General features: G+C 38.0%; 2 protein-coding genes and 1 long non-coding RNA gene across 3 annotated transcripts; 1 reads left to right on the top strand and 2 right to left on the bottom strand.

Annotated features, from left to right (window-relative positions):
• Positions 1–197: 197 nt before the first annotated feature.
• On the top strand, positions 198–1,364 carry LOC129752794 (uncharacterized protein K02A2.6-like). The gene has a single exon (XM_055748570.1). The coding sequence runs from the start codon at positions 198–200 to the stop codon at positions 1,362–1,364; it is 1,167 nt and encodes a 388-aa protein (XP_055604545.1).
• A 432-nt stretch (positions 1,365–1,796) lies between these two features.
• Positions 1,797–2,513, bottom strand: LOC129751546 (uncharacterized). The gene is made up of 3 exons (XR_008738743.1): positions 2,365–2,513; positions 2,174–2,306; positions 1,797–2,109 (listed from the first exon to the last, which is right to left on the bottom strand). It is a non-coding gene; the product is annotated as an uncharacterized LOC129751546 (long non-coding RNA).
• Positions 2,514–14,564: 12,051 nt separating this feature from the next.
• LOC129758802 (facilitated trehalose transporter Tret1) lies at positions 14,565–24,473 on the bottom strand. The gene is made up of 6 exons (XM_055756430.1): positions 24,364–24,473; positions 19,149–19,285; positions 18,927–19,052; positions 17,377–17,548; positions 16,402–17,301; positions 14,565–16,310 (listed from the first exon to the last, which is right to left on the bottom strand). Exons 2-6 carry the CDS (start codon positions 19,233–19,235, stop codon positions 16,123–16,125), a joined length of 1,473 nt encoding a protein of 490 aa, XP_055612405.1. The 5' UTR covers positions 19,236–19,285; positions 24,364–24,473; the 3' UTR covers positions 14,565–16,122.
• Between the last annotated feature and the right edge of the window lie 813 nt (positions 24,474–25,286).

The raw sequence follows: 25,286 nt of genomic DNA, 5'->3' as shown, positions 1-25,286 counted from the left end.
GTTTTTAACAGTAACATAACTTAACGCCATATTCAACGGACCGTCGTTTTGGAATTCACAATTAGTGGAATGTTTTTTACGATGTCAGTTATCGTTTTCTAAAAGTTTTTTTACGCTGTTCCGAATAGTTGTATAACTATTATAGTAACTGTTTGGTAACAGTATTTTTATATTCGGGTAGTTCTTTGAGACAACGGATGCTTGATTTAGCTCACGAAGGGCATCCTGGTCAAACATTGATGAAACGCCGACTGCGTGAACGATGCTGGTGGCCAGGTTTAGATAAATCTGCTGTTGAGATGTGTGAAAAATGTGAAGGTTGTAGACTCGTTCAAATACCGGATCCACCGGAACCTATGATCCGTCGTCCGCTTCCAGATAGGCCATGGATAGATGTGGCCATGGATTTTTTGGGACCCATGCCAACGGGTGAATATGTCTTAGTCATTATCGACTACTTTAGTCGTTACCTTGAACTGGAAATAATGAGTAAAATAACAGCTCAAGAAACTATTAAAAGATTAAAGCGTATATTTCGGGTTTGGGGTCCTCCACGAACAATCACCCTGGACAATGCTAAACAGTTCGTATCGAGTGAATTTGAGGAGTTTTGTGACTCTCAAGGTGTACATCTGAATCACACTTCACCGTATTGGCCACAAGCCAACGGAGAAGTTGAGCGCCAGAATCGGTCTTTGCTTAAACGAATGAAGATTGCAAATGCTCTTTATAACGATTGGAAAGCTGAACTCAATAATTATTTAGATCTATATAACAATACGCCACACACAATCACTGGAAAAGCTCCCAGCGAACTCCTACAGAACAGGAAATTGAGATCAAAACTACCACAGCTTGATGACCTCGATACTATTCCTCCAAGTGCAGACTTCCGAGACAAGGATCAGGAGATGAAATGTCTTGGAAAACAACGGGAAGATGCTAAGCGCAGAGCACGAGTAAGCGTGTTAGCACCAGGAGACACAGTTTTAATGAAAAACCGTTGCCCGAAAGATAAACTAGCCACGAACTTTCTTAAAGAGAGGTTTACCATTACAAAAAGACAAGGGTCAAATGTAACGGTAAAATCTAACGAAACCGGAAGAACCTACGACCGCAACACATCCCATTTGAAACGAATCAATGAGTCGCCATCACCTGATCATCAAACTGTAGACTGTGAACTCCCCGTAGCAAACCCTACACCAGGCCTTTCATCGATGGATTGTAGTGATGATCAGCAGAGATTGCCGACACCAACACCGGACGAGCCGGAAACAGATCAGGATATTTTTCAAAAGTCTCCGCCAGTTCTTAGACGTTCCTCTCGCGTATCGAAACCACGTTACTGTTATAGTCCGTAGTTGAAGTTCATGAAGCGATAACTTACTCCATGGCAAAATAAATGAATCTGGTTTTTGTTATAATTTATATTGTTTTTCCTTTGAAATAAAGGGGGATGTGATAGCCTTGCCCCTTCTTACCTATTTCCCACCATGCATGAACTGTAGCGAAAGCTCTCGTCTCGCCTCGTCATATGCGAACAGAGTATTCGGGACCGCCACCACGAGTAGACGTGTTGCGCCACATTAAGTTGAGTCTCACAATGGTTATTTTTTAAACGTTTTCTAGAAGCTGAATCATGGTTGAAAATTAACCGTTTTTAGAAAAATGGAACTAGGTTCAGTTTTTTAGGAAGAAAACAGAGGTATTTCATTAAATTTCAGATTGTATTGCAAAATCTCATTCAATCAATGTCATCAAATTTATTAGTTTGATAAGATAAAATAAATACATAATTGATTCATAACATGTTGAAGGACAAAAATCCCAACTCCGGGCGAATTAGGGCTTTTTGTATCCGGCTCACTATGAAACTTCTATTAGTGTCGACGAAAATGTAAATATTCCAATTTGTTTTGTTCCGGCAGTTTAGAATGACTTTCTTGTGTGTGACCATCTAGCCGGTCGTCGGAAAAAAATCGAATCTCAATCGAAATTCCCCCTAACTGAAAATTTTCCGGAACAGCTCCGGCTGTTCACGAATAGGATCCATTCATTTGGAGCTGCCGTTCCTTAATGTGTTGCTCATATATAAACGGGTGTTATCTGGAATAAGGAAAGGTATTTTAATATTAGACAAAAAAGATTTACTGAAGAATTGCCTGCCTACCTTTTCTGGAACCCAATTTCATAGCACATCATTGTGATTAGAACTATAGAGGAGCGGCTCTTTTTTTTGCCACTTACTGCTCCATTGCGATTGCGGAACAACATTTTCCACTGCTGGACGAGGGCTATACCACCTACAGGTTTAGAAACGGATATTCAAGGTTATGTTATCGGAATTTATTTTCTCATTACCGGTTTTCACATTTGTTCCGCCGGATCTGATGACTTCTCGGATCTTCCAGTTCTTTGATTGTGATCTTGTTCGGCATAACCGGGCAGACTTAGAAACAGTAAAATATAATCAAAACCGAATATTTAATGCGCTGCCAAAAATGCTAACACTTTCGATTCTATGGAAAACAATAACCGCAAAACTTTTTCCCCTTTGAATTTAACCATTTTCTGCGATTTCGTTTGGAACTCAAGAAATGGTTAAAATTCAGCAATTTTTCATGGTTGAAAAACAACAATTTTCGAAGTTCTTCAAGAAATATCATAAAATGGTTGAAAAAAAGTAAAAAATGGTTAGAAAAAAATGAGCGTGTACTTTTGTGTAGGATTTTCTAAGGGTGATCGAACAGTATATAATTTGGCTCAATCCGCTCTTTCGAAGCTGCGCTGCTGCCATCTGGGGTAGTACGATGTTGCGTGAGCACTATCTGTAACGTGTCGCTAAACTGAGCGGCTAACTTGAGTGAGAGAGCGTCACATGCTTTTTGGTGTGACGGGGCCTCCCAGGAAATACACTCATCACCCGAATATGGGTGCCGTGGCGACGAACGTGTTAAATTAATCCACTACGAAAATCTTGAATATACCAGGAATAATTATTACTTCTTACTTTAGGGACGAATGCCTCCTGTGGAGTTAAAATCCCTTTAAAATAAATAAAAACAATCATTACTTCTTACTTATTATTTAGCGTGTAGATTGCTGTTTCTAGTATGCGCCCTTTTAAAAAGTGACATGCTGTCAGATTTGACAGCAAGGTTTGTTTACCTCGAACAGATGATTTAAAAAAAAGTTCGTGTTCTATCGTGATTTTAACAGTGAATCGCTTGTGTTTTCATATTTAAACTTTCGAAAATGGCAGAGGAAAACGAAAACTCGTGTGACAAATTCGACGATGCAAAGCCGGATAAAATGTTCACCCTGAAAAAGTGGAATGCAGTTGCTATGTGGAGCTGGGACGTCGAATGCGATACCTGTGCGATTTGTCGGGTACAAGTCATGGGTAAGTGACAATGCAAAATTTCTAATTTAAAATTTGAAAATTAAACCTTAACTGTCTTGGCTGGATTGATAAATCATAATCATATTTAGCCTTTACTTTTGTAGGCCATTCAGGTCAGCTAGATTGGTGGAGATTATTATAATTTGTTTGTTCATCTTTACGATGAAGGCTCCCAAATTCTGAAGTAAAGAAGGTTTATGCTTTGACCGGTCCAAACCTACCTACATATTTTATTTTTACCTGGTCAATATTGAGCTATTTGATCTATTGGTGGTTATTTCCAGAAACTGTTGTGCTTGATGCATGAAAACATTCAACGATTCTGTACATCGTTCGTCTCGTGAAAAAAATCTTTTCACGTTCCTGAACTGAAATTAATGATTTCATCAGGTACAACATCAAGTGATATGGTTTAAAAATAAGTGGTTTCATTCACTAGATTATCAAATCCTTTTATTCAAATGGTCTGAGAACTTTGATATAACTTTCATTGACTAATGTTTTTTTTTTATTCTGAATTCTTAGTCGAGAGATTCTGTTCCTGCATTTCTTAGAAGTAGCAAATAAAAATCATTCCTTTTGGCTTGCAGTGTCCTTTCGGAGCATCGTGTGGTCGTTCTTTTTTTTTACTTGATTTGATCAACATAATTTGGGATAATAAGCCATTACCATTTTTAATTACCTTTTTTTTCTTTGGATTATCATCCTACAGGATGATGCAACAGTACTTTAACTGACAGACATATTCACAGCTTAACGTACTATGAAGAACCATGTGCAATCGGTTACCGTTCATTGCTGGCGTTGTTCACATTGTAGGGGTAAAATTATGCTCTCATTGTCTTTCGCCATCTTTTCGCACGGAATCTTATTCCCTTGCCTCTGATTATTCCTCAATGTTTCGAGGGAAGGAAAATACCTTTTTCGAATAACTGTATTGCAATTTCTTGCTGCGTTTGACCAAACGTTTTGTCTTCAAACTTAATCTTGAAAATTCTTCTGTAGCGAAATCATACTGCCATTATGTCGAGACTTATCCCGACATGCTGAGCCTTTCTAAGTAATCGGCACGCCTCAACATTCCAAGTGTTTCAGAATTGATGCAGTCCATTACCTAGAACTGAACTGAAGTCATTGAATATTCTCTAGATGCTAAATCATGACGTTTCTAAACTCAACGAAATTTCAAAATTATTTTTTGACCATCCTATAACATGATGTGAATAAATTGTGCCTGCAACGGGTAAACTCCTTCCAACAATATTCGTGAACGCCTAAAAATGCCTTAAAAGTGGTCAAATTTCGACTCTATGGAACGTTTTTGAGGCGGGTCAAGAATCCTCTGAAAACAAAAATTCTTGGGAAAATTAGGGAACTAAGCAGACCCGAGAGTGAACTCCATCTACATTTTCCAGAAACCTATCATACGTGGATACTAAAGATAAGTCATACTCGATACTTAATTCGATAGTTTTTGCTATTCATTATGTTTTGGCTTATTTTTCTTTTAAATTTTGATGAATTAATTTTTTTTATATGATTACTTCTTTTTGTCCCTTTAAATTTTGATGATGAGAATTAAAATGGGTTGTTATGCGTTAAGTTAGTATTCTGAAAAAATAATTTCATGGTGGGTTTGTTTGGTTGTCCACGATAAGCTCAGTCGTCTCGAGATCTAGGGAGCTAAAATTGGGCATGGGTGCTCATTAGGACCAGGAATGATGATAAATGTTTTTAGATTTTCGGATCTCCTCTTTTCAAGGGGGTTGTCCATACAACACTAATATCGATTTAGCGAAATTGACAATGTTACACATCGGAATAAGAAGAAAACTTGATCATGGGTGTTTGTAAAGATAGACACGCGATCTTAAGTATTACATTTCTTGTCAGGAGTCGGCCAAAAAGGTCGTCCATATTAACTGTTCCGTGTTTTTGGGATGTTGACATTATTTAGGATTGGATTCGAATGAAAAATTGACTCACGCGAGTTTCAAGAGATGAACAATCGATAACAGGTATAAATTTTTTAATAAAGGGTCGTAAAAATGGATCACCCATATAACCTTTTCGCTGTTATTGCGATGTTATCGGTATTTAGTTTTCGATAAAAATGAAAATTTTCACAGGAATTTTTAGGGCAAGTTACAAATTTTGTGTAAGAGGAACTTTTCAGTGTTTTTTTTTTCTTTAACCTCTGTTACATAGCTGGCCAAGTGGGTATTGAAAGCAGAGAAAATTACAGATCTATTTAACATTCTATGAAAAATTTAGCTACTGTTTTATAAATTTCAATATCTCGTTTCTTTAAAAAAAATTTGTGTATCAGGAACAACACCTTAGTTCACAAGAATCCTCCACGAAGCATTTCTTTTCGCACTGAAGTTCGAACAAGCAAACAAGAAGTGATCAGGGTCTGCGTTTATCGCGCCACAGTTGCAAACATCACTGGTTTTTCCTATATTGACCTTATTATGCTTAGGATTGACACGAAATTTGCACACGAGAGTTTTAAAGGACTGGAAATCGATTCCTAATTGTAAATTTTGAGTAGGGGAGATAAGGGCATAACGAGCACCCAGGGCATAATAAGCACTCCTTCCTCAATCAAATGTTCATGAGGATTTGTTTCGTACTACCTATAGTATTAATTTTTCACCAAAAAAGAAATATCCTTTTCATCTTTACAGAAATATTAGATAATAACCAGCTAGGTTCTCAAGTGACGAAAATATTATAATTTTTAAGCACCACCAAATAAGCTTTTAATTATCTTGATCTGAAATGTACGCACTGCAACATGATTTACACATTGTTTCTCAATTTTCACCATCATACAATTTTTGATTTTTCACTTTGACCAATTTTAAAACGCGTTTTTTCTTTAATTTGTTGACCTGAGGCGAACAGAGCACTATCAATCAGGGCACGATGAGCGTTTTCTGCCTCAAAATCTAGCAGCGAATTCAACTCAATGAAGTCAACTGAATAATAGAGCTACAGCTTGACTTGTTTCATCTGTCGATTTGGCCTATTGGTAAGGTGTCGGAGAGGTAATCAGTAGACTCGAGTTCGATTCCAGTTCAAAGGGATTTTTTTTTCACATACCATTCATGATTGATTTTGTTTTATTGTTACATTATACGGCTAGCAGCATCATCCGTCAAACAAAATACCAGAAACATAATGTATGAGCATGTGTTAATTGTTTGAATTCTACAAACAGATCTAGATTATTTTGTTATTGCTTTATTTGATAAATCTACGCCTCACCGTTTAGTGCAAAATGCATCGATCATGAATGATAAATTAAAAAAATCATCTTGACCAGGAATCGAACTCGAGTCTACTGATTACCTCTCCGACACCTTACCAATATGCCAAATCGACAGATGAAACAAGTCAAGCTGTAGCTCTATTATTCAGTTGACTTCATTGAGTTGGATTCGCTGCTAGATTATACGGCAGAAAACGCTCATTGGCCATTGTGCCCTTATCTCCCCTAAGACGACAAAAAATGGGTCGTGCAAATTACCTGTTTAATGATTTTTCAATAATTGCTTTATTATGCAAGTGCCGAGATGGAAATACATATACGGGAGTCATACAAAACGAACAATCGATTCCTTAATTCAAATTTTGAATCAGATGTCAGAAAAAGAGGCCGTCCATATTAACTTTTAAATGTTTTTACAATTATAGTGTTACTATCCATGGAAACGAGACGAAAATTTACAGGATGATTTTTACGGGATAATTTTTGTATCAAATGGCAAGAAAATGGGTCTTTAACATTTCAACGATCAACGCGAAAATTCGTACAAGGTTGTTCTTTTCGAAGGTCATGTTACGTTTGAAATTGTTAATTTATTCCAATATAATTTCTTCTTCTTTCTCTTCTTATTCTTGTTGTTTTACCAACATAGTCAAAACGCTAACATTCTGGAAAACGAAAAAACTTGCGTCCTTCATTTTACTTTTTAACGTAATCTCTGTTACATAAAACATGCATTGCAGAGATAACTTCGGCCAGGCAAGCCATGTGGAAAATACCGGGAGCAAGGGGAGGAATAATGCGTGGGGACTCCTGAACGCTTCATATTGATTACTTTTATACATTGATTTCACCAAATAAGTCTTCGAAGTTTTCGACTAGAAACCTCTTCCTCTAGTCCGAACCAGCTGTCGTTAAATCACTCCGGGAACTTCCGTCAGCCAGATTCAATCATTTTCCATTGTTTTATTCTAAAGTTTCTAGTTTAACTTCAATTCAATTACAATTATTGATGGGCGAAAACAAAGACGCATGCGTTGCCCAAAATTCATTTCTTACTCCTCTCGGGGTTGAAGCGGCAAAAAGTCAAAAATTAACTTTATCGTCATTCACTAGCTCGGACCTTCATATTTATCTAACTAAAATATCCTCAATTTCTCAGATCAATAGCATAAACATGGGTATCAGACTAAGAAAATTTTGAAAAATGTAGTGCATTTCCCATTATATTCAAATTAATTTTTCTCCTGAAGTTAAACAATTAAATTTCTAAATCGATAGAAATAACAACGGTTTTAAAATAAAACTTTAAACGAAATAAATTTTGTTCAATTTTATTTTTTCAATTTTTCTGTTTATTCTTTCTGATATCCCACTCCTGCATTCGAATAAAGTATTACAAAAACCATGAGTCAATTCTTTTGAAATTCTACAATATTTATTACATTACATTTTCGCAATTCTGATTAAGAATAAATGTATTTGGAAAAAAAATTGGCCCGCAGACAAATCTCGTTTCTAAAATTTGGCCCGTCTCGACTGAAAATGTTGGCTACCCATGCATTGGGCTGAGACGATTTGGAGTCATTTTCCAGTATCCCAAACCCTGAGTTCTAAAGGGTGATACGGCCAAAATTTGGTCAATATCAACTTGACGTATTTCTTTCAATTTTGCATTTAAAAAACCTGAACACCCCTCATTTTGAAGGCGTGTGTGTTTAGAATGTTGCTCCTATTTTGATTTTGGAATTCACTCTTCAGTTGTCAAAATGCCGTCCAAGGAAGAAGGGCAGCGTATCAAAATTTTGCTCGCGCATCGCGAAAATCCGAGCTACTCGCACGCAAAGCTGGCAAAATCGCTAAAAGTTGCCAAATCAACCGTTACAAATGTAATTAACGGAATTAATTGGGGAACGTTTGTCGACAGCCAGAAGTCTGGAAAATCGGAAGCCGCTGAGACGACAAAGAGAGTTGCCGGTAGTTTCAAGCGAAATCCTAACCTCTCTCTTCGAGATGCCGCAAATAAGCTGGGTGTATCGTCTACAACCGTGCATCGAGCCAAAAAACGAGCCGGACTATCGACTTACAAGAAGGTAGTGACTCCAAATCGCGATGATAAACAAAATACGACGGCCAAAGCGCGATCCCGGAGGCTGTACACGACGATGCTGACGAAGTTTGACTGCGTGGTAATGGACGACGAAACCTACGTCAAAGCCGACTACAAGCAGCTTCCGGGACAGGAGTTTTATACGGCAAAAGAAAGGGGGAAGGTAGCAGATATTTTCAAGCACATGAAACTGTCAAAGTTCGCGAAGAAATATCTGGTTTGGCAAGCCATCTGTACCTGTGGCTTGAAAAGCAGCATTTTCATAGCTTCCGGGACTGTCAACCAAGAAATTTACGTGAAAGAGTGTTTGAATAAACGTCTGCTGCCTTTCCTGAAGAAACACGGTTGTTCCGTACTGTTTTGGCATCTTGCCATTACGGTAAAAAGGCCATGGCCAACGTGCAGGTGGTTCCCAAGGACAAGAACCCTCCCAACACGCCAGAGCTCCGCCCAATTGAGAAATACTGGACTATTGTCAAGCGGAACCTAAAGAAAACCAAAAAACAGCTAAGGACGAGCAGCAGTTCAAGGCAAATTGGCTTTCTGCGGCGAAGAAGGTGGACAAGGTGGCTGTACAAAATCTGATGGCAGGGGTTAAGCGTAAGGCCCGGCAATTCGGATTTAGAAAAGCGGAAGCCTAACTGGTGTGGTGTAGTCTATTGAAACTAAAGAACAAAACTTACCGAGCACAGAATGCATACGAATGTTCGTTGCCCGACAAACCGAGCGATCAGTACCTCGCAACACCCTCTCACTCATTTCCCGTTCCTTGGCCCTATCACTTTTAGTCACGCCCAGCTGCGTTGCCCGATTGATGTGAACACGAGTTTGAAATTTGAATCCGCAGAACAGACACAGAGAATAAAGTATAGTTTTTCCAACAATATTCCGCCTACATTCAACTATATTTTTGATTGATTCTCGACCAACTATAAATCTGAAGATTTCAATTTTTAATATAACAAATTATCTGATTGATATTTTGCGTTCAACAATACATATACATAATAGATTCATCTATACTTGTATGATTGATTTCATGCTTCAACTATAAATATGATAGAATCAACTATAATTGTATGATTGATTTTGGTCGTTCAACTATACATATGTATATAGTGAAAATTCAGGTAACATCCGATTTCCCTTACTGCTAGTCAGCTGCTGCTGCTGATGGTGTTGTACACCACATATTTTTGTGGGTCATAAGTGGTTGGAACTCTTAAACCACGGGGCTGGTTAAATTTTGAGCCTGCCGGATATCCGTGAGAGTTTAATGGGAGAAGATACCGTACCTAAAATCCGGGAATCACGAATGTTAATCACTTCGATTTTGCTCTCATCAATTGCCTCAAAAGAAGATAAATATTCAAACAATCTTATTTCAAAATCTTACCTGTTGCCTTCCTATATAGCCACTTGGGTATTTTTCTTTGTAGTAGCTGTACATTCACATGTACATTTTTTTAATTTTTTTTTCCTCGGATAGGGAAAGCTCAGTGGAGTTAAGCTTCTTCCAAGCCTCTTCTCCGACAGGCACAAAACCCTATCAAAACAGTTTAACAATTCATTTCAATACAATTTTTTTTTTCACAAAATGTAAAACCATTCCAGTGAGCAAATTATCGCTCTTTGGAGGAATGGTTGGGACTACTCATAGGCTATTTCACAATTTTTTAATATAGAGTTGTGGTATATTCATTAGTTTGCAGCGTTGTGGTGGTGGCGGTGGAGGGCGATGAGGTGTTTTGATGGTTGGCGGTGGCGGCTGGATGGAGTGGCTTGTGGGCGGCGGTGGTCTTGGTGGAGGGGCGAGAATAAAAAGAATAACAATTTTTTTAGCTATGTGGCACGAAGATACTAGCGGAGGAAACGATGGATGTTTTGCTTGCAGATCGACAACAATTGTGATTCGAAACGGGAGCACGTTGGGCATTGCTTTAATGTGTCTCGTAGATTGTTGTATAGTTTACTTGCGAAGTAACTGGGTTTCTTCTTTCCAAATTCTGTTCTAACCCTGAGCAGACGAAGGTGATTTGCATTTCTGGACGAGCGGTGAGACGTCATTCTTTCGAAGTGCATGTTGTGATGAGAATCCCTGCTTGTTAGGAGTTTGTGGGTATATACCAGAGTTTGAAATTCCTGGGCACCTCGTATGGGAAGTACTGAATCGTCCATACTATATAACAGTTCGGAAGGGTACAAATACGGCAATCTAAAGACAGCCTTTAACGCTCTATTCTGCATGGCCTGTAACTCCCTTAGGCGGCTTTTACAGGCTTTACCCCATAGTGACACCAGATATTGCAGTCTCGAGTGAAACAGCGCAAAATATACATTTTTCAGCCAGTGGGTTGGAATGAACGCAGAAATTTTCCATATGGCACCAACGACCGGAGCGAGTGTTCGTTTAAGATGCTCTATATGGGCTGCCCAGCTTAAGGTATCATCGAAATGTAGTCCTAGATATTTAAACTCATTCACTCGTTCAATTAGAGTGTTGCCTATACGGATTATTGGCAGCTGAGGTATGGAGCGACGACCAGAATTGAACAGCATGTACGAAGTTTTCAACAAGTTTAACGAGAGAAGATTACAGTCGAAGTAATGCTGAAGGATTTCCAGATCGTTTCCAATCCATTCCACTATCTGGAGAGGATTGGAATTGCTGTACGATAGCAATGTGTCGTCGGCAAAGAGTCGAACTTTGCCGTGCAGATTCAACAGGGGGAGATCGTTGATGAATATCAAGAACAACAGCGAGCCCAAGTTGCTTCCCTGCGGTACTCCCGTTGATATGAATCTTTTACTACTTGAAGCTCCTTTGAGGGAAACAAATTGTTGGCGAGCTGTTAAGTAGCTTTCGATAAGCCGAAGGGGTTGTCCACGTAATCCATACCATTCAAATTTCTGTAACAGCAAAGCATGATCAATGGTGTCAAACGCTTTCCTCAGGTTCAAAAATAAGGCACCAGCATATCTACGGTTATCTAGATCATCGTACACGTCCTCCAAAAGTTCGGTTGTTGCAGTTAGAGTGCTGCATCCCTTTCTGAAACCATACTGGCGTGGGCTTATGAGGTCATATCTAGTTAAATATTCATTCATTCGAGTGACGAGTAGTTTTTCAATAACTTTATTCAAGACAGAGAGCGTTGAAATTGGACGGTAGTTTGATACATTTGATCTGTCACCTGACTTGAAGACAGGAGTTACGCGGGCTAGTTTCAATGCATCAGGATAGACACCAGTTTCGATAGTTTCGTTGAAGATGTCTGTCAAGATGTTGGAAAAAGCCAAGTGATGGGCTTTCACTGTAGCTACGGAAATATTATCTGGACCAGATGATTTGTTGGTGTCAAGGTTACTGATCTCTAACAGAACCTCTGCAATAGATGCCGGTCTCAAGAACAGGGAGGGCGGATGCGAACGAATAGCATTGAACTGTTGAATATCTCTGGTGCTGACGATATTTGAAGCCAATTGAGGCCCCACGTTGCAAAAGTACTCGTTGATACTGTTCGATACTTGGGCTGGATCGGTTTGTACTTCATCGCCAAACTTGAGGGTGATGGGGTTGTGTTCTTTGGTGATACGACCCAGGGCTTCATTTAGGAATTTCCAGGATTGCTTCGGGGTTGCCGTTTGCAGAAGTCGAAAGTAGTAGGTCCGTCTGCAGTAGCTTTTAAGTTTTGACAACCTTTTAGAGATAAGTTTCAGGGCAGTTTTAGACTGTTCGTCCGCAGGATTCCGTTTACAGTGCTTCCAGATCTTGTCTTTAGTTGATATTAGGTTCCAAGCGTCGAAGGTCATCCACGGGCAATTCCTCTTCACTTTTGCTTTCACTGTTACTGTTTTTGTGGCGCGATTTCGAGTGTCATTATATTTGTCAACTATAAAAACAATTTTTTCATTTGCGGATAGATTTTCTGGGATGTTCATCAAGGCTTCTGCAAATTCAGTGTTCAGCTGCTGGTGGTTGATGATGCTTTTGCTCAGGGATTGGGCCTTTTTATCGGAACTGGTTGACAGTGTAGTAACGATCATACTATGGTCACTTGTATCCAGGCAAATGGTTTCGTTTATTGTCGAGCCGATGATACTCTGAGAGCAAGCAACGTGGTCGAGTATATTCCCACTGGCCGGACGGGTTACAGCATTATTAACAACAAACATGTTGTGTGACTCCAGGATCCTCGTGTACTCTCTGACGGTGTTATTAGACATGTTGACTGGCACATTGGTATCTTCCAGTAGAATCGAGTCAAGACATTTAATATTACTTGCCAGCTTACTTTCCAGCTTCTCTACGAAATTGGCGAACCGAAATACAGGTGTCAGCGTTTAAATCGCTACGTGTGTATACGGCCAATCCCCCATGCGATGTCTCGCGACAAGAGAATATTGCATCGAATCCATTTATTGTGAATAACTGTGTGTCGCCTGATTTTACCCATGTTTCACCCACCACAATTATGTCAATAATTTTAGAGTACCTATCTAGGAGGTCTCTGAGTTTTAATGTTTTAGTGTTTTAATGTGTAGTAATTATTCAAGCATCACACAATCAATCATAAAAGTATAGTTAGTTTTACTATATTTATAGTTAAATGCCTAACATCAATCATACATTTGTAGTTGAATCTATCATATTTACAGTTGACTCAATTATACCATTACAATTGAATCTATCATATTTATAGTTGAATGTGAGATGTCAACAGAAATGTATAGTTGAATCTATGATATTAATAGTTGAATGCATAAATCATTTTTAGTTGAATGTATCATATTCACAATTGAATCAATTATATCATTATAGTTGAATCTGTTATATTCATAGTTGATTGCGTAAGGTCAATCATCAGTTTGTAGTAAAGTCTATTATATTTATAGTTGGATGCAAAAAAATCAACTACGCTAGTCGCCTTTTTTCTCCGTGTACGTCCATCACTTACCTACTGATGCTTGTTGAACCTGCTTGTTGAACCTAGCATCATTGCATCATTGCAGTTCGAGTTTAACGGAATAGAATCGATCTGCAAATATGGCAAAGTGCGAGTATTTAAACTCACGATTTTAACATGTCTGCTGCCAAATACAGTCTTAACATTGTTTAACGAATGCTTAAAATGTGAATAAGTCCGGGCAATATTCGCACTTCTTCCGTGATGTTCGGGATTTGTTCGAAAAAACAACAGCCCGACTATCTTGATACTTGGAGATCTTTGATGCTAGCCTTTTTTTCGAAGACGACGTATTTATAAGATGTATTGGAGTAACGATGAAATTTCACGAACTTTCCCATCTTAAAAACTTGATCTCCGAAACGGCTCATTTGTTTTGAGTGAATGAGTGATTCTTATGTAAAATTTCACGCTGAATACATTGGCGCCATCAAAACAAAAAAAAGTGGGGGCATTTTGAGATAATCGCAATTTAAGTTATAAAATGCAAAATTATCTAGTTTGGCAACACTGCCGGGAATTTTCTATCAGCTCATTTGATAGCTTATAATATATTCTTTATAGGGGTGTTAAAAAAACAAAAACAGTCTATTTGGCAAAAATTGCCCAATTTACAAAAAAGGGGGGGCTGCCATTCGGGAGAGGGTGGTCCGATTCCCCCAAAACTTTGGATTTTTCTTATTAACGTTATAATAAGTCACCCTAATGATTTTGAGCGAAATCGAAGAGGGTCGTTGCATTTTCATGGTCACTTGGTATGGAATGACCCATCTACATTTATCGTACCATAGAGTGAAAACTAGTTACTACTTATATAAATTATAGTTTATTTTTAATATGATCGCACATTGAATATTGATTACATTTATTTATATGCTAATGTCCGACACAAATCGCTAGATTCCTGCTGGCTGCTGATTAATTAAACTACATTGTAAATTGCTGAAATTCATATTTTTATAAAATATAACAGATAGCGAATCTGTATATGAAATAAAATTTAACCTTGCTATCAAATCTCATTACATTTCAAACTGTGAGGTTAGCACAATTAACATCTTATTTGAGGAAAAAATTAGAATCATAATAATCGTCTTTCATTTTTTTTGTGAGTGTCCCTTTTTATTATTTGTCACCTATTGTTAATTTAATAAAATACACTTTTCTAAACTTTAATCGTTAATAACTAATTTTTGGCATTTTCAATCGGTTCACCTCTATTTCAATCTGTCATGTCTAGCATTTTGGCCGATACGATTCGAAGTTGAAAGTACAAATGTCCTTGCCCTGATTGTTCGGCATTTTCCTACACTACGAAATCTATGTATATCCAGCATGATCATAATTGGTTTACTGTTTTCTGTTTTCTGTACAGACGGAAGGAACTTATTAACTGCGTTGGCGTCGCTTAACAAAGCCTAAGAATATAATATATTTACATTGATTTCACTAGCGTCCGGTTAGTTAGCTGCCTGTTAGAGGAGTTGCTGGCAAACGTAGGGCTCTTATCGTGTCTTATCAGTAACATCAGTAGGCACAAGAAGTAAAATGACTTTTTTGTTGCTGTTAGCTTTATTCCTGCAACGATTTTTGGGTTTGAATTGCCGAACGATGGCCAGCAGTTTGAAACTACTCTAAATAGTAACAGTGTATGCTATTGAGGCAAACTGTTTCGATTCTTGCAGTAAAAGATTCTGTATAACAAACCTACCCTCTAGGAGGACATTTCTCATTTTTGTATGTTTTTCTAAATTCATATCACATTAAATCTCATAGCTATTGGCACCTACTATCTTCTGGTAGCAAATCAGAACATTCTTTAGTATAGTCCTGAATTCGGAACAAAAGTTCGAATCAATTCTCGAACCTTTTTCCTATTGGAAGAACTGTACTCAAAAAAGTGCTGTATTCGATGTATTCTTTGAGAAATCTTTTGATCGCATGTGAGATTCGACTTAAACAAATTATCAATTTTTTTAAAGCTGCGGAAGTGCAGCAGCTGTTTCTAGGGGCTTATTCCTCATCGGTCGTTAAAAAGTTATCTCTATGATCACTCGATAAATTTTCAGCAAATGCTGCACTTGCTAGTTTTAAGGAAAATTCCATAATATCTCATTAACGCAGTCAAAAGTTTTTCACAACAACAAGAAAGTGTTGCATTCTTTCGAGTACAGTCCTCGTTTTTGTTCCTAAGTTTTGTTTCCCGAACAACTGTTGAACAGAGTTTCTACTTTTAGCTGGAAACATCTGTTGAGGTTCACGGAGGAGGTTTGTACGTTCCTGATGAAAGTATTTGCTTTTTTCAAAGCTGTTAACAATCCGATGGTTGCGGCACGATGGCCTTGACGACCTCCTTGCACTGCTTTTACATGTTGAACGACAGCGGTTTGATGTTGGCCACCGAGCTCATCCTTCTCACGCGACCCATCATCTTGCGCTCAATGTCCTCCAGGGATTTACCCTGCGTTTCCGGAACGTATGCTATCACAAACACCAAACCGACCACGCACACCGATCCGAACATCCAGAAGGCACCGGCTGATCCGATGGAACCTGCAGATACGTGTTGATAAGAGATGAGATCAGTTTCGGTATAATAATTATGGATTGCCACAAATGTTCATAGTCAGATGTCAGTACTTACTGATGATATCTTGGAAAGTTTTTGTGACGACAAACGTGCAGGACCAGTTGAATGCAGTCGCAACGGAAGCAGCTGAACCTCGGATTTTTCCGGGCAAGATCTCACCCATCATCAGCCAAGGAATAGGACCGAACCCTAGTGAGAAACCTAGCACGAAGATGACAAACGAAGCCAGTGGCAGCCAACCGACATGGGACACATCATGCCCATTCGCTTTCACGTAGAAGAAGCCACCAAGCGTCATAAGGGTGATTATCATAGCTACGTCTGAGATGTACAGCAACATTTTGCGACCCAGTCTATCAATCAGCATCGTTGCAATGAAGGTGGCAATAAAGTTCACCACACCGACAATGATGGTACACAAATTCTCATCGATTGTGGATCCGGCATCACGGAAGATCTGCACCGTGTAGAAGATAACAGCGTTGATACCTGACAACTGTTGGAAGAACATCAATCCGAGCGAAATCATCAATGGCTTAAGGTTCGATTTCTTCAGAAGATCCAACATGGCGCTCTTAGAAGCATGTCGTTCGGCGTCTTGGTGAGATTTGATGATACCCTTCAGCTCGGGATCAACGTCCGCTTTCTTGCCTCGAAGCCACTGCAGAGCTTTCCTGGCACGATCATCTCTACCCCGTGAAACATACCATCTGGGCGTTTCCGGAATGAGGAACATCAGCAACAGGAACGGAATTGGCAAAGCCGATCCGAGGAATGCCAGCTGAGACCAGTCCATGTACTTCCCGGCTACGAAACATAACAAAATACCGATGTTACCAAACGCAGTCGGGAGCAATCCTAACGTTCCTCGGACTTCTGGCTGTACGGTTTCTCCGAGATATACTGGCAAAGACAACGAAGCGACACCAACTGAAAATCCTGACAAGGCACGACCTGTGGGAATAAATTTAAAAAAAAGAAAACAGTCAGTTTTTTATATGGTGATAGAAGGTTCATAATTAATCTTACCAACTAAAACCATGGCCACGTGAGAGGCGTTTGCGATCAGAAGCCACGACACGATGAACGGTGTAGCCGTGGCAAGAATTGTATTTTTTCTACCGAGGTATTCGATCAGCGGTCCACCAATAATACCACCGGCAAGACCGGCGAGGGGCATAATTCCGCCAACCCATGAACCCTTGATGAAAATAGAAGAAAAACAAAAGCACAGACATCGATTAGCAACTTACTTGTACACCAGTCGCAAAAACTAGACAAAGCAGTAGTGGTCACATTGTTACAGAAGGAAAAAAAAAACAAACAAAAAAATATCCTTAAGATTAGTCTCTCGTGTTGGCGTTTTCGCTGAAAAGTTGTCGTGGCTATTTATAGCCGCATCGCAAAATAACAAACGTGTGTATCAAATCCGGATACACGCAATCAATCGGTGCGTATTTTGGTCAGCGACATTTCGCGTTGTTTTGTGATGCTGTGACGCACTACAATCAATAATGGTGGTAACACAATGACTCTGACTCTGATTTTTTTGTCTTTCTCGAGATTTACGAAGTCGAGCATTCTTCCTTGTGACCTTGCCGGGGTACTCGATAAGGCAACTTTTCGAATTGAACTTGACTCTGGATGCCGAATTTCAATGTTACTTGAATCAGGTTTTGATTCGATCTCGTGCTTTGAAGTAGCAGCAATATTATTGAAATTAATCGATTCGGATTCATAATTCGCATGCGAAAAAAGATTCAGTTTTCCTGATTGCATATTCTGCTTCAGATTCAGATTTCAGATTCAGATTTCAGATTCAGATTTCAGATTCAGATTTCAGATTCAGATTTCAGATTCAGATTTCAGATTCAGATTTCAGATTCAGATTTCAGATTCAGATTTCAGATTCAGATTTCAGATTCAGATTTCAGATTCAGATTTCAGATTCAGATTTCAGATTCAGATTTCAGATTCAGATTTCAGATTCAGATTTCAGATTCAGATTTCAGATTCAGATTTCAGATTCAGATTTCAGATTCAGATTTCAGATTCAGATTTCAGATTCAGATTTCAGATTCAGATTTCAGATTCAGATTTCAGATTCAGATTTCAGATTCAGATTCAGATTTCAGATTCAGATTTCAGATTCAGATTTCACATTCAGATTTCAGATTCAGATTTCAGATTCAGATTTCAGATTCAGATTTCACATTCAGATTTCAGATTCAGATTTCAGATTCAGATTTCACATTCAGATTTCAGATTTCAGATTCAGATTCAGATTTGAGATTTAGATTTCAGATTTAGATTTCGGATTTCAAATTTCAGATTCAGGTTTGAAATTCAGATTTAGATTCACGTTTCACGATTCACGAAAGTTTCAAATTTCATATTAAATGTGTCATATTAACATTGACAATAAAACAAAATTCTAAGCTTAAATTTTTTTTAAGAATTTAAATCGTTTTTGCAAAGTCAAATTTTCGGGTTTTTTTTTTCATTTTGTGAACCCTCAAATGGAGCTCGTTCACTCAAGGATGTTTTTTTCAAAAAACTCAAAATTTGAAGTAACTCACCGATTGTTCTGTAACCTCGAACGATGTGATGTTTTGATTCATCATCGAAACCAGTGCCGGTGATGTGTAAGCCGATGAAAATCCTACAACCATGGAGCCCAACGAAACCGATAACGCTGCCAGGACCTGAATTGGAAAAACGAATGTAGAAAAAGCAGTTGTGAGAATAATAGTTGAGTTTAACTAAGCATGGTTAAATTATAAGAGAGAAAAACAATAAACCTGAGAAAATGTGCACTTTGCCACCGGATCCTCCGCGGGAACCGTGAAGGATACGTGGGTATCCGCCCGCATCAACAGCTTCACCATTTTGACAATGGAGCGTTTGATTTGCTTGAGGAGAAAAGTTATTTCACAACCTATTTCGGAGAAAATTTGCTGATTAGAAATCGTTGCTGATTTAGTTGCGGTTGCTTCTGATCGGTCAGTCGTTGTATTGTGGTTTTGCCTAAGTTCCAAGTTTATTGTGCCAACGGCCAGAGTGTAGAGTTTAAACAAGCTCAACAGCTGGCATTGGCAGTTGGACTAAAAACATCAATCTCGTTCCAATCAACCGGAAATGTACTGACAAATAGCAACAATACAGTATTGTGCATTTCAAACAGTATTACTATCTTAGACGCGATATGGATAAGGGATAGGATCACCATGTGCCCTGAAATGGATCAAACTCCGAACTGATCAAACACTGTCGCCGAAATCGAAGACCGGAGAAGTGAAACTAAAAACATATCGATGCCTACGTCTTGAGATGAGTGTCGTCATTCGTCGAAGGGAAATTTCAGCATGTCTGCCGGAGGATGTGTGTAGGCATAGCAAGCCCAACGAACGCACGGATATAAAGATAAGAGTGCTGATTAAAAAAGATTCGATTATCGATTGATTGCCCGTTTTGAATGTCATTCAGAAGATTGTGACATACTCTGGTTTGTGTGAGCAAATAGTTGTTTTGTGAGACGTTCATTTGTTCAATTAAATTTGAAATAAGAGCTCTTCACACATTATCATCGATCACTTAATTTTCTATAATTTCTATCGTAACTCTCTGGAGCCATAATTTTAAATGCTTAAAATATCAGGAAAACTATTTTGAAGCAATGAATCATCTATATTATCAAGTTTACTCTCTGGGGCCACCAATTGTACTAGCATTCAAGCGCATAATTCTAAAATTTCCAAAGATGCTCTCTGGCGCCACAACTTGAACTTTTTAATTGCTATAGAATCATGATTTGGGTCAAATAATAACAACAACAAAAATGTATTTAATTTGATGCACTCTCTGGAGCCACCATTAATAGGCACTTTTTTAGTCATAACATTTTTTCAACTTTTCCTCCAAATCTTGTGAAATATTTTAGCCCTCCCTCGAAAACAATTTCAATCCATCTATCATCAGTACCTCATAGCGCTCGGGAATCTCAATCCACATGTCTACCGTTGATGAGTGCGATATCAAGATCAAGAGACTTAAAGTGGCAAACGAATGTCCGGCAAAATGAGAACACACTTCTCATTCTTCGCCCTTACCGGACCCATCCGTGGATGCAAAAAGTCTCACAATGCCACCAAACATAATCACACCACGCTTTACTCCTTCCAGTTCCAGCAACACTGGCTTCGCGTTTTTTTTCTTACGTATCTTTTCGCTGTTAATGTAGATGAGTGCAAAAAATGCAAAAAATATATCGGAAAACTTTCCACTATCCTGTTGCCATACGTTAGGCGAATATCTTCTGTTCAATAAGACTTTGGTTTGAATTCAAAGTTTTTCGAAACATCAACAATTGTTGCACCATTGTAGTCACAAAATTTTAAAAAATAATCACAACATTTTTCCAACTGAACACGCACCATTCCAACCGTTGCCATATGTGGACGAGCGTGCCAACCTTTGGCGAAGAACAATTTCGCGAAAATTTTCCACTTTTGTCGTGATTTTAGAAACGATTGTATCAGTAAAATTTACAAAAATAAAGCTACCAATGAAGGGAATCGTTTACTTAAAATACTTAAATTCAATTTCAAACCGCACTTTCACTTGTTGCTAGACCGACGACAAATCGCAACCGGCAGTTCGTACTTGGCCTAGAGCCGAAATAAAATTCCAGCCGAAATAAAAACCGACGAAAAAAAACGGGAGAGACAGGCGCTCCTAGATACGCATTGAAACAGACGATCCTGTCGCGAAGTGGAAGGACAATTGCAAACGGACAACAGTTGGACACATAATCATCTCTCATTCAATCTGTTGTTTGATTGAAGGCGTAAAGCAACAGGACAACTACTGTGACTGCTGCTGCGCGAAAAAAATCCAGCGTTTGAATTGTTTTTGGAATCATCCCCCCTTACCACGGCTTGTGGAGGCGCGCTTCCTGTCAAATGGTACATGTATTTGTAGTCTGTTTTGATTTTATTGTCGACTGATTGAATGCTGGGACAAATCAAAACATTTTGCTTTCTTTCAAATGACAAGATAATGGCAAACTTTAACAAGCTTTTCGAAGCATTTTAATAACCATTTAACTTGCTTTGAAATTTGGAACCAAACGAGAACTTCACGCTCTTTCTAATTTAATAACTGAATAACAACATTTTGCACGAAAGGCAATTGGGACTCATATTTTTCAACAAAAAAAAGGACAAATTATAAAATCAGTCCAAATTGATCATAAGATCGAATTGAAGCTTCAGATATCTAAATCTAAAACCTGAAATCTGAATCCGAAATCAAAATTTGAAATCTGAATCTGAAATCTGAATCTAAATCTGAATCTGAAATCTGAATCTGAAATCTGAATCTGAAATCTGAATCTGAAATCTGAATCTGAATCTGAAATCTGAATCTGAAATCTGAATCTGAAATCTGAATCTGAAATCTGAATCTGAAATCTGAATCTGAAATCTGAATCTGAAATCTGAATCTGAAATCTGAATCTGAAATCTGAATCTGAAATCTGAATCTGAAATCTGAATCTGAAATCTGAATCTGAAATCTGAATCTGAAATCTGAATCTGAAATCTGAATCTGAAATCTGAATCTGAAATCTGAATCTGAAATCTGAATCTGAAATCTGAATCTGCAATCTGAAATCTAAATCGGAGATCTGAATCGGAAATTTGAATCTAAAATCTGAATCTGAAATCTGAATCTGAAATCTGAATCTGAAATCTGAATCTGAAATCTGAATCTGAAATCTGAATCTGAAATCTGAATCTGAAATCTGAATCTGAAAACTGAATCTGAAATCTGAATCTGAAATCTGAATCTGAAATCTGAATCTGAAATCTGAATCTGAAATCTGAATCTGAAATCGGAATCTGAAATCTGAATCTGAAATCTGAATCTGAAATCTGAATCTGAAATCTGAATCTGAAACCTGAATCTGAAATCTGAGTCTAAAATCTGAATCTGAAATCTGAATCTGAAATCTGAATCTCAAATCTGAATCTTGGAATCTGAATCTGAAATCTGAAATCTGAATCTGAAATCTGAATCTGAATCTGAAATCTGAAATCTGAATCTGAAATCTGAATCTGAAATCTGAATCTGAAATCTGAATCTGAAATCTGAATCTGAAATCTGAATCTGAAATCTGAATCTGAAATCTGAATCTGAAATCTGAATCTGAAATCTGAATCTGAAATCTGAATCTGAAATCTGAATCTGAATCTGAATCTGAAATCTGAATCTGAAATCTGAATCTGAAACCTCAATCTGAAATCTGAATCTGAAATCTGAATCTGAAACCTGAATCTAAAATCTGAATCTGAAATCTTATATCTGAAATCTGAATCTGAAATCTGAATCTGAAATCTGAATCTGAATCTGAAATCTGAATCTGAAATCTGAATCTGAAATCTGAATCTGAAACCTGAATCTGAAATCTGAATCTGAAATCTGAATCGGAAATCTAAATCTGAAATCTGAATCTGAAATCAGAAATTGAAATCAAAAACTGAAATCTGGATCTAAATTTGAACTAGAGGCCTGAGTTTCAACCGATTTTCGAATCTGAATCTGAAATGTTAACCTGTATCAATTATTTTCATGGGCATTCGACCATATATGATGAAGTAATCTTTCTTGAAGTATTATTCTGATTTTTTGCCTTTGTGCTAAATTTGTTATAATTTTACCCTGAATTCATTCGTTCGAACTTCAGATCCGATCGAAAATAACATAAACCCGCATGGATTTTCCTTCTCGGAATTTCGGTTGTAACGGTGATAACAACCGTCAAAAATTACTCTCGAAATTATAAGCGATAATGTCTGAATGAACTTGACCCACTTAAAAACAAACTGAACGCCCCAAATTAGCACTGAACTTAGTAGAATTGTTCAAGGTCAATCTCATACGTGTCATCCGATTAGGACTGTTCATGGGTCAGTCGTTTTTTAAATCTCTTCTAGAAAATTTGCTCCACAACACTGTGTAACATTTTGTGTTATCAATCACTCTCATCGTGGCAACTGCTGGTATTTACAAACTTTGGCACACTAACACACAAAAGTCCTTAACAAGTCTGGGTAATTGTGTACTTTCTATTCATTTTTGTTGTAATGAATACATTAAGTAATCGTCTTTTACATACATAGGTTTGGGACGAAATTTGAAACGCTCAACATGTTAAACGCTGAAGCGTAACACATCTACACTCCATGCGCTACATAACATCCTCATCATCTTCCGAATGATTATAAACAGATGTAATCACTGTTTTCTGGAAAAAAATAGCTCTAATCGTAGAAGCATTACAGATAACTTTCAAAGTAAAAATGAATTTGAATATAGTGAGATCAACATTCCTGACTCTTCAATAAATAAAGCAATGCGTCGTCATGTGCAGAAAGTCTCAACTAATATCCTTTTTCTTTTGTTAGTAAGAAGAAATTTCTCAGAAATACACGATAAAACCCAAAAATTCACTATTTTCTTCGTCACTTTATACTGATTCGTATCTCTGCTAAGATGTTTAGAAACTTTAGAAGTGAAATTTGCTCACTAGATTAAACAAGATTAAATTTCTCACAAGAAATTCTCCGTGTAATAAGATTGTCACATTCCAATTTGTTCATCCTAAAAACGTGACAGATACTGCTCATGCGATGCCAAATGACGACCTTCAAATGTCACTAGAGCTATCTCTCTAGCCTCGGTACATCTTCCGATAACTCTAATCACTGTGGTAAATAAAGTTCTAATATTGATTATCACTCGCCGCCTCATCGGTCGATCTTTGTTCTCCGGATTACGGAAATCGGTTCCGCAAACGTGATCTTTGTCGCATTTCACAGTAGTTTTACTACGAGTCTGCACTTCAATCGACACAACCAACAAATTGTGAACTTAGGCAAAATTCAGCAATATTCTTCCTGAACATCCTGAACAGATAGCAACAACAGAGCAAACACTTTAAGATTGGCTACACACACTCTTTCGCGAACTCCCAGGGAGTTGCACCAGAATTCAGCACACAGTACTGATGAGATCAATCAAGTTCCAGTTTAAACGGTCGAATGTAGACTGAACCTGGCCAATCCATTGGACATTGTTTTTATACAACTGATAGTGCTGGATTGGAAAAAAAGTTATGTGTATTTATTTAACTTTTCGCAATACGAGCCAGCAGGAGACGGTAGCTCTCTAAGGATCACTATCAGTTGGAAGAAAGCACCCCACCTGAGTTCGAGCTCATATTCTAAACACTTCTAGCCGAGGTATTTTTCCCGTTCTAATCGACCAACATAAAGTGCGGATTCCCGGACCATAACAATAAGTTATCTCGTTTATGACAAGTTAACAGCACCAGGAAGCTCTTCTGCCATAACCTTCAATGTTTTGGGGTAGGTTCCAGGACAGGTAGGAGTGCAAAATAATTCCACACAGGTGATGGCTGAGCTTTGAAATGCAATTGGGGCTATCGAATCAGGAGGGCAATAAAGTCTGTCGTATTTCCATCATATTAACAATGAGTTCGTTCTGGCGAGCTTCTCGATTCTCATTTGGGATCATCTTGAGGGAGTGGTACCAAACCGTGAATAGGATTCAACTGTCCGTTATCAATTAGTTGATTTACTGAAGTTGTTTTGGTTTAGAATGATGCCGTGTGTTAGATGCAGTGGAGCGGGAGGTGTAGGATCATAAATTTTAGAAAATGTGTTTATGTTTATAACCGGCGTGCTCGAGCTGAAAAATATCTATTAAGTTTTCAAGGTCACACAAAATCATAATTCTGTTTTTCATATGACTATTCAATTATTTCAAATCCTGTTTTGTGCATTTTTATTCGCTTAAAATATACAAACGGGAATGAGCACCTTTGCTGATTCCTTGTGATTTATCATAATAATACT

This window comes from Uranotaenia lowii, chromosome 3, assembly GCF_029784155.1.
Source record: "Uranotaenia lowii strain MFRU-FL chromosome 3, ASM2978415v1, whole genome shotgun sequence".
Lineage (NCBI taxonomy): Eukaryota > Metazoa > Arthropoda > Insecta > Diptera > Culicidae > Uranotaenia > Uranotaenia lowii.
Note: the sequence above shows the minus strand (reverse complement) of the source record. Positions and strands in the feature narration are given on the sequence as shown.